Below are 9,848 nucleotides of genomic sequence, written 5' to 3' on the forward strand. Positions count from 1 at the left end.
GTAAATAATGTAATTAATCATGTAACTATGTAAATACAGTTTTGTTCCTTCACTTCTCCTACTCCCCGTCTCCGGCCCACGTTTCCTTCCTCCTTCGGCAATGCGGCGGTGATCCTGGATCCGATGCCTGGTGGGACACGCTACTAGCACGGCGAAACATAACAGCACTTACATCCATCCATGATGACCAGAATGTTCGAAGATTCTATGAAGACGTGGCATCGGCAATGAACAAAGTAAATATCCAGGGGGCACTTTGGCTCTCCGAAGTGCTACAAGGGGAAACGGTTTCCTGGCGCACTTTGTTTTTTTTTTTAGTTCTCATATATTATTTTTAATTTTGGTTGTTTTATTCTTATTTTTACTTTATTTTTATCTTTGTTTGTTTTCTCTTTTCCTTCTTTAGGTTTTTTATTTTATTTAGGAAGCCCATGCATTCACTAGATGCGCCTTTATTCATACTCAAACCCTGAGCCTTCGTGGCGGATTGGTAGCGTCTCCACTTGAAATGTCAAATGACCTGGTTCGGTTCCTAGCCGCAAAAGTTTTCTTTTTAAGTACTGACGCCGAAATGCGGAAACATTTGCTAACATTCCTTGGTCACGACAGTATGAGGCATTAAAGGCTTTCGGTTTAAAATCACAGTACACTGTACTAATGGGTGACTTCCGTGCGAAGGTTGGCAAGAAGCTGGCCAGAAACTATGGGGTAGGCTACTGTGGCATAGCCTCCAGGAATAGCCTGGAAAAGTTATTAGTAGAGTTCACTGATAGAAATAACTTACAGCCAAGTTCGCGGTGCTGTACATCGTTTGCCGCATCCGGTTCGCGTTAGTGGAATACCCATTACGTTCTTTCTTGGGCCCTCTGCACAACCGCATAGAAGGGGGTGGGTTCAACCCAGCGGGATACGGGGGGCGCCGGATAGCGCAGGATTAGGCCTGATTCTCACAGCCGGTCTCCTCTCCGGCGCGGCGGCGACGGACCCGGGACCCGCGGCCGCAACGGAACAGATTTGTGTTCTAATCGAAAGATGCGCCGGACACCGGCAAACCAGTTTGGGCGGGCGCTCGCTGCTCCCACGTGACTCTACGTCAGTGCCTTTTTTTTTCTTCCACGCGAAAAAAAAAACGCTGCTAGGCGGTGTCCGAACGACATGCCGAAGTAGCGGTGAAAGTCGTCTGTCGTCTGCTTGCGCTTTGGTTCGCTTGGCTCTTATCGCAGAAAAAAAAACGATGCGATCTCGCAAGCAGTGGAAAAAGTTCGAAGTTAGTTTATTAACTCTACGCAAATCCCCAGTTTATTTCATCGAAACACCACGTGTAGAGCACCAAGACAAATAGATATGAGTATGGCAAGCTGTTTTTAAAGCCGCTGCAGAAGTGAGTGCTGCAGTCACAGTATTCAGGTCAATGTGCACGAAATTGAACATATGTAGGGTGGTAATGAACTCTGTTATCCAGTGGCTTGAGAGATTGGTCTTTATACAACCATTCAAGAATTAAGCTAGCAAAACAATTTAAACGGCTAATAAAAACAATACGGCCTCAAAAGCTAGCAACGGGTAAACGGAATTTTGTTTTTTCTGCTCCTTTTGTTATCTCCGCAGTTACCTCTCTCGCCTCTTTCTCCTTTCTTCACCTGGATGTTTCCCATTTGCATCAGCCATCCCCTTCACTTCGCTTTCAACCTGGCAACAGTCTTTTCGTCCCCCTCTTCGTTACCCTCCCGAAAAAAACAAATCATTTATCGTATATCCCACGCCTAGTGCAAACACAATGCTCATTCGGAGACCCGTTTTGGCTCGAACACCTCGTATATTGCCATATGAAATAAATATCATCCGCTCTCTGTTCCTCGACAGCGGGCGCTTTTCGGGGCGCAAGACGCGTGCATCTCCTAACGCACAGTACAAAAAAGAGCAGGCTTTTTGTTTCTTCTCCCTGCCCTCGCACCCGCGAATCGCCGCCGCCGCCGAGGATAGGGTGCCTCGATGCCAGCGCCGCCGTTCGGGGTGGAGACAACATCGCGGGCGCCGCCATATTGAATCACACGGGATCAGCTGCGCTAGTGTGTGTAACGGCGCCACTCTTACTCTCCGCGGGCGTGAGAGTGGTTTTGGCTCGAGCAGTCTTTTTCATCAACATCGCACTGCGTATCTTCTCACTCATAACAGCCATTTTAACATCCGTGGGTCGAAGACGTAATTGCACGACTTAATTTTACAGCTCCTGGTAGTCGAGGTTGAACATTTACTGTTCCGTCTGTTGTTTTGAAAAATGCGCTAATATTTTAAGGATCTGTTGCCGGGCAGGTGCTGCTGCTCCATGCGGATAGAAGAAATTGCTGCCTCTTTTTTTTCCACGATATTCTGGATTTTAATTTCCACGTTCTGTTAACGCCCGCGTGTCGTCAGCCGCCCGAGCGCTGCGGCTGGTTTCGCTATCGTCGCGCGGACTTTTTCCATTTCTTCTGCTCGCAAAAACTGGTGTCTGTCTGCTTTCTAATCTTTCAAAGGGTAACTGGGAGTTGCTCGCCCGTTTATTGCTCACAAGGGCGCAATTACATCTGCTTATGGGGCGGGCGCTGGTATATACAAATGATGCCGCAGTACACCGACTTTGCTACTGCTCCTGCATTTTCTTTCTCGAAGCCAAAGAAAACGAATCACCCCTCTTTGGCGATAGCATAAAGGATTACTGGAAGTTTCTCACTCGTTTCATTTTTATGAGGGGCGCACAACCACCGAATGTTCTTGCGTGCGCTCGCATGCACACTTCGCTTGCGCCATGGACATACGCACCGGTTGCTCTCCTGCGATTCCTCAGTTTGTGAAACACAATTGTACACATATGTCTTCATATTAATTTTATTCAAGCCAATCGGTATTCATTAATAAACCATGCATGTAAACCTGCTCAAAAAATGGTGAATATTAGTCATTAAAAAACTGCAGTAATTCTGGAAATTTTAAATTTGAAATCGAATTCATCGACATTGAAAAGTCACGCTTTTCGAAAAAAATCGACCATACAGGGCTTTGTTAAAAAAACGCGGTTTTTAACGTTGGCTATCTGTGTATTTCCTCTTCTGTCTACAAAATTGTGTGCTGATGGGTTAGGCTGCTCGAAAAATAACTCCTACCTAAAAGTTGAACTTTATTACCGATGAAGACAAATATGTAACATAGCTTATAGCTTGTCAGCCTACCCTCTTGCAGATGGTACAGAGAACAAAACAAAAGACAATGCAAATTATTCATTTAATGCCAACTGTAATTGCAGGTCATGAAAAAAAACACGAACTACAATATAAGTAAGCAAGACATTGGGACAGAAAATTGGGACATGTACCGTGGTTTGTAACCATAAATAAAAACATAAAAGCAAAACATGAAAAAAGGTTGAAACCACGAAATAAGTCAGCAAGACTTAGGGGAAACAATGTTGTTGTGCACAGCGTGGTGTCACCTTCGGCGCAAACATGAAAACAAAGTATGAAAAAAAAGGATGCAAACCACGAAATAGCTGAACGAGACAGAGTGGTAAAAAAGCACAGTGAGGTGTAACATGTAAAGCAATGTGCTCTATGGCAAATTGACGCCAGCCACAGTCTTGCTGCCAAAACCGTCGCCTGAATCGTCAGGCTCGCTTAACTAGCGGAGGTAGATACGCAGTCGCATGACAACAAAACGGCACAACAGTTTTCTCATAACGCTTGGGTGTTCAGTGCACTCGCTCGGTGGCAGAGAAACTCATCGCTCAATAAGGCTCGTCAACGTCAGTCAGTTGCTGTCAGTGAGCTGTCAGTTGCTTTCCACTGATCCCGCTTTACTTAAGCTTCCCATTTTTTCCTTCGCTCGGAGTCTTGGGGGAAGCGAAAACAGCGTAGGCATTTATGCGTTGACCCGGCGTACATTGGCACACAACAACCCATCATGCTGCCTCGGTGGACTTGACAATTGCCTCAGCCAGGCGGTAGAGCACTGTCAAACAAATAAAGCCACCAGCGATCGTCCGCAGCCACTGGGCCTCGAAAAACGGAAGCTCAGCTGCGTGCACCAAGCAACTCAGCCCGACCGACCGCTGTGATTCAAAATGGCGCCGCAGAGAGAGAGAGGCGGCGTTAGAGCGGTCAAAGGATGGCACCACCCTGAACGGCGGCGCTGGCATCGAGGCGCCCTAGCCGAGGATAGGGTGCCTCGATGCGCGCGCTCCTCCCGCCGCCGCCGTGCAGGGTGGAGACAACCGCGTCGTCTGCTACGACGTCCGCCATTAGGATGCCCGCTCCGTACGCAGCCAAGGGCGGCGAGCCAGCCAGTGTCACATTCACGGTTTTTGTAATTTCGCGACATCGGCTGTTATGAAGCCGTGGTGGAGGACATCGGGAATTTCGTCCACCTCAGGTTTTTATTAACATGCACCGATATCGACCTAGTACAAGGCACTGTGTTTTTCAGCTCTATCGAAACTCGGCCGCCGCGGCTGTGTTGCGCCCGTGCAGCCGAGCGCCATATACCGCCCAGCGAACACATCCGGGCCACTTTTAATGTTTCTTTGTAGTTTCAAACGTGATTTATAATTTTTGCGGAGCATTACTCGCTAATACTACAAAATAAACGACTTCTGGAACATTTTTGTGTTAAGCTTGAGTATACATATAGGCATGTTCTTTCATTTTACATTACACAATATAGTACTTTACGGCTATTTTATGCTCAGAAAAGCATTCCCATAGCTATTCTGAATTTCGTTTTCCTTTCTTTCGCGTTACTTTCGATATGCAGATGGAGATAAACAAACTTTTTAATACATGCCAGATTACTTGGTGCTTCACACATATGGTTTCTATAGCATTAAATTTTGACTCACGCAGTCACGGACTATAAGCCCTGTTTAGCATATCTTATGCAGCAATATAATGTAAACTGCTCACTACTATAAATCAGATATCGATGCCGCTAAAATAAAGCAGCCACACGGTTTCTGAACAATGAAAAAAGAAACTGCATCCGATAATTACCGATTTCCGATGTGATAGCTTGTTTATTTGGTCGGAAACCTTAAAATGTCAAAAACAAGCGCTACAACTCACTGCAAATTAACTGCAGCGCATGTCTTGCTTCCATGCCCATTGACTCTCGCAGCTTCGAGCTGACGCAGGTGAATGCGTAGCCGTACTCTTGCATAACTTGATATCAGTATGTTTGCCAGAGAATCCTTGTGTTGCTGACAGGCCTCCATAGTGAATCGTGTGTTCTTGTTTAAATATTCTGTGACAGCCTTTAGAGGGGACTTAAGGGTGAACAGATTGTCTGTCCAGGACGTGATTCCTTTAAAGTGCTCTTCGCAGGATTGAAGAAGGCTCATAACCGCACCACTCGGATAACACAAGTTCTCACCATCTTGGACGTACTCTTTCAGTGCAGTTAAATATGCATGCTCATGGTTCGTCGAGCCAAGCATTGCAGCCTTGCACTGCTCGCAGTTCGTTTTCTTCAAAATTCCTTTCACAACAAATCCGCCAATATGATGCAAAATACTGCACTCAATTGAAGTCAGTGCTTCAATGAACAGAATTTCCCCATCGTCAATTTCCTCTTCAACATCTCCAACGTACTCTTTTTTTCCTTGTGAAATCATATCAAGCAGGTACTCAGAATCATCCGTTTCATAGCTTGAGGTTGCTGGTGTGTGCAAAAACTGACTGACGCATACAAGTTTCAAAGCACATTTCATGTCATACGCGTTTGGAACGGGTTTCCTGTGACGCACAACAGAAAAAAGATTCTCCAGGCAGTCCTGTAGCAGTCTCCCGGTGAGAAAGAATTTGTAGCCATCCATTTTAAGCACAATATCTTGCAAACGAAGGACAACTGTTGTTGCAATCATGAGACCTGCCTGTGAGGGCTTCCACTGGGATGTGCTGCCCATCTGCATGCCTTGAATTGTGTCCACTGCCAGGCGCAACATGTGCAAGGCTTCATGGTACTTTGCCATATCTTGCCAACTAAGTGCAACTGACGGATGTCGTGAGGACATCAGTTTGTACCATTTTGCGATGAGCTCCAGGAACCATGCTGTGGTTTCAGCTTCTGGTTCGAGCACTTTCTCTCTTATTAGGCAACGAATGGCGGCTGGGGATTCCTTGAAGAACTGAACTGCTATGCCGACCTTCATTTTTGTGAAGTGGCCTTTGCTGACATGAGCTTCAGAAAGTTTGGGTGCAATTTTCAGCTCTTTGCTAGAGTCGTATTCTACGACAGCGCGCACGTGCTCCAGCTTGACTTTGTTTGAGGGTAAGCTATGTTGGCAGACAGTTGCATCGCTCAGCGTAAAGTCAATAGAGTTTAAAAGCTGACCTCGGATATTTTTTATCACGTGAGCCGCGTCCGCAGTGAAAAAGAGTTCCTTTCCCTGAAGCATCGGATGAGGGATTGAGCACACAGTGTTAGAATTCCTATGGCTAGAAAAACCTAACTCGCGCCACATAGCTCTGTTGGACGCTCCCATATCAGAGGTTACCACAAGCACTCTAAGAGAAATGTCAGCGCAAAGCTGCACGATTTCCAGAACAAAACTCTTAAGCAGACCCCCGTCGACAGAGCTTCCTGTAAAATGGTATGCGATTACCTGCTTCCACCTTGTGTTCAATCCTCCGACCATAAACACTAAGCAATGACATGCAGGTTCATCTGGAACTGCTGGAAATGTTTTCCCTCCAAACACAATGTCTTCAGCACGATCGAGGTCATACCCTTGTGCAATTTCCATTTCATCGAGATAAAGCACACAATCTTTTTCAATATCTTCCATGCCCTCTGCTTTTACTCTGAGAACGTCAATCACTTCAGTTAAGATTCCTGGTAGGAACTTGAGTCCCTGAAGGCGACGGACAAGAGTCCTATTAGAAGGCAGTGGGTACCCAAGTCTTCTTAGGGTTTCGTAGCCTGAAGTTCCACTCGCAAATTTGATCTGAAGGGCTTGTTTAATTGTTTTGGACGACCAGGTGGAACCTTTGTTGCTGTTCCGAGACAGGGCTCGCATTTGGTCTTGATTTAGGAACTTCAGTTTTTTTCGTAACATTTCGCTGGCCTTTTCCATTTTTTGAAGCTTCCTTTTAATTGACTTATTTGTAGCACTTGTTTTGCTGTGAACTTCGCTAAGTTTCGCGTATTTTTTCTTCATGTCCTCTAGCTGTTTATTAAGTGTAGCACATGAGCTGTTACTGCACTTCTCTGCACGGGTTGCACGAAGTGCGCAGGCAACTTGCAGGGAATCATCTGTGGCGGGTATTGAAGTTTCTGGAATGGAACTTGGGCGAGGTGAGTTGTTCATCTGACTTTGAGCCGTCTCCCTGTCGTCACTGGGCAATGGCTGCAGTTCTTGATTTGCCGTGTGTGGCATATCAGCCATGTCGTTGACGTATTGGTCCTGAATTTCTGTTGATGTGGTATCAGAAGCACTCTGTTGATGCTGCAGAGTGCCCCTTTGCTCTGCTGCCGCAGGCACCCCTTGTAACCTTTCCTTTGGCGGCTTCCTGTGCTTAGGCATCGCTGAAAAAAGAGAGGCCACACATGCTGCAAATCAGATGGTGCATTATTTTATCATTACGAACGAGCATGCTCCAAGTCTTGCTACGTTTAGACATAAAATTAAATAAAATGCAAAATTGTCAGCATCATGCTTCTGGGCGGAAGGCGCGGCTGATTTACCTCCTTGTAAAAAATGAAAACGAGCTATTCTATTGACCGGAAGTATGAAGAGTCTTACTGTAATGTGAGCCGCCTAATTCTCTGAAGAAACATTTGTGTGAATTTTATGTTCGTGTTTTTGCACTTTATGCTTTTGTGTTTTGTTCTGAAATTGTTACCCCTCTTGCTAGGACCCTTCACTGGGTCTGCAGTATGATGAAAAAAAAAAATAATCGCTCCACGTGAGTCTACAAATGGCCGGTCATTACAGTACTAAGTTAGAACAATCAGGCTAAGAATGAAAGAAGCAATAGGATTAGGAAAGAAGCGTTGCAAACTTTCGTTAATGTAGAAATATGTGGCTTATTATACCTCTGAAGGAAAAAAGCGTTGGCACAGCATTGGGCTTCAATTTTTTCCACCCGTCAGCCCTATTCTGCTCAAAGGCGCTTTCTTCAAAATGTGCCTGTAACACAGAAACATGCAATGATCAGACAAACTTATTAATGTTTAAATTGAGAGGGCTTCACACTAACATTCTAAACAGCTAAAAATAAGTAACACAAACAGGGATATGCCCAAACAGTTATAAGTGAAATTCAGGTGCTTGTTAAGATATACTAAGAAAGAGGCAAAAGACCGTCGACTTCTTTCTGAAAAAAAAAAAACGGGGAGAGTGCGAGGAAATTATTGGACACTGAAGAGATGTGTGCTTCCCATGTTAAGATACTAAAGGTTCTTGCCTTTGCTGCTAGGTGGAACATGGGCAGTGAGCTAAGAAATTCCTTTAAAAATAAAACTTTGCACTCATATATGTGCGCGCAAGAAGGCAATGCTGTAAGTCAATCCTGGATTTTTCACGACTTCCCGCTTTCGATCATGCTGTCCACAAATTTTGTGGAGCTTCAATGAAACAGCTTTCTCTTCCGTCTGATCCTGTCATCACCATTAAGAAATTTCCGTTGTTAAAGGGCTCCGTAGTCATGAAATCCTCGTCACTCATCTCCAGTCAGATGTTCAGATAATTCACCGGTCATCGAATGGGGAAAGAAAAGCGAATGTCTAGACAAGCGTGATCACAAAACACATATCGATCACCAAGTTAAGCGTGCCTTTATACATGCAGTAACTACCAATTAGCCGTTAGTAAACTAGTCATAACGAGTCCTGACATGATTGTCATGGCCACACATGCGTCTTGCTTGGTCATACGCCTCATTTCTTTTTCTCTCTCTCACACACACACACACACAAACGGGCGCGCGCACGCACGCACACCGTCTGAGTTGGACAGCGGCACAAGAATACAACGCCGAGAAAATTCCTCAAAGCGCTCTGTATGTCATAGCATAAAAGGTAACTTAGAGCTCCCCTTACGTTCCACTGCGCACAAAAAAGAAATTGCACAAGGATCCGGTAGCAAAGAGCGCACATCTTTACGCGCTCGCAGTACTACATGTACAACAAGAGATTATAAGAACTAAGCATGTCGTGTTGCCCAGAAATAAACGAGTTAAACACGCAAGCATATGCGCCAGATATCTAGGATACAAGACTGACAAACGCTACGGTATAAAGCATGCAAATGAAAGAATAACTACGAATACAGAAGAAGCATAACTTACGCTGCATACACACGAGCGGTCCGTGGGTTGCCACTTGTCGCGCTTGATTTTTACGAGCCAGAGAAGCCGTCTTTTCGGTTCTTTAGGGAACCGGTACATCTTCCACTCATTTCGTGAGTGGTTCGTGCACTGGGGCACGCAACACCCGGGCATTTTGTCCCAGAAAACGCCGCGCACGTGCCTCTCCCAAGCAGCCGCGGCGACGCGTGGGGAGCGAAATGGCCGCTGCCGCTCCGGAGGCGGCGTTCGCCCCTTCAAAGAATGGCACCACCCTCCAAGAGGGCGCGCGCATCGAGGCACCCTAGCCGAGGACGCTCGCCAGCGCCATCTCTTGGTCGCAGCAAGTAAGCGGTGGGTCACGTGAAGCGAGCTCGCGCTGTGACTGGCGGGCTCTTCGTGGGGCCGGGCTCCGTCGCCGCCGCTCGGCGGAAACGTAGAGCTGGACCCGGTGGCACCGGCCGCCCGATTTGGGGGGGGGGGGGGGGGGGGACGGTTCCAAACCAGCCCCCTCCGTCGGCTGCCGGCGCGACG

At 46.4% G+C, this 9,848-nt stretch overlaps 1 protein-coding gene across 2 annotated transcripts; it reads right to left on the reverse strand.

Annotated features, from left to right (window-relative positions):
* Positions 1–5,045: 5,045 nt before the first annotated feature.
* Positions 5,046–9,612, reverse strand: LOC149327034 (uncharacterized). Of its 2 annotated transcripts, none has more exons than XM_089563679.1 (3): positions 9,318–9,612; positions 8,065–8,158; positions 5,046–7,554 (listed from the first exon to the last, which is right to left on the reverse strand). In XM_089563679.1, exons 1-3 carry the CDS (start codon positions 9,468–9,470, stop codon positions 5,090–5,092), a joined length of 2,712 nt encoding a protein of 903 aa, XP_089419805.1. In that variant the 5' UTR covers positions 9,471–9,612; the 3' UTR covers positions 5,046–5,089. The 2 variants fall into 2 exon arrangements, with proteins under 2 accessions (XP_089419805.1, XP_089419806.1); XM_089563680.1 differs by lacking the exon at positions 9,318–9,612 and having other exon boundaries at positions 5,046–6,030; positions 7,449–7,554; positions 8,065–8,351.
* Between the last annotated feature and the right edge of the window lie 236 nt (positions 9,613–9,848).

The sequence above is a fragment of the Amblyomma mixtum genome, chromosome 10 (genome assembly GCF_055824585.1).
Source record: "Amblyomma mixtum isolate Tamu chromosome 10, ASM5582458v1, whole genome shotgun sequence".
Lineage (NCBI taxonomy): Eukaryota > Metazoa > Arthropoda > Arachnida > Ixodida > Ixodidae > Amblyomma > Amblyomma mixtum.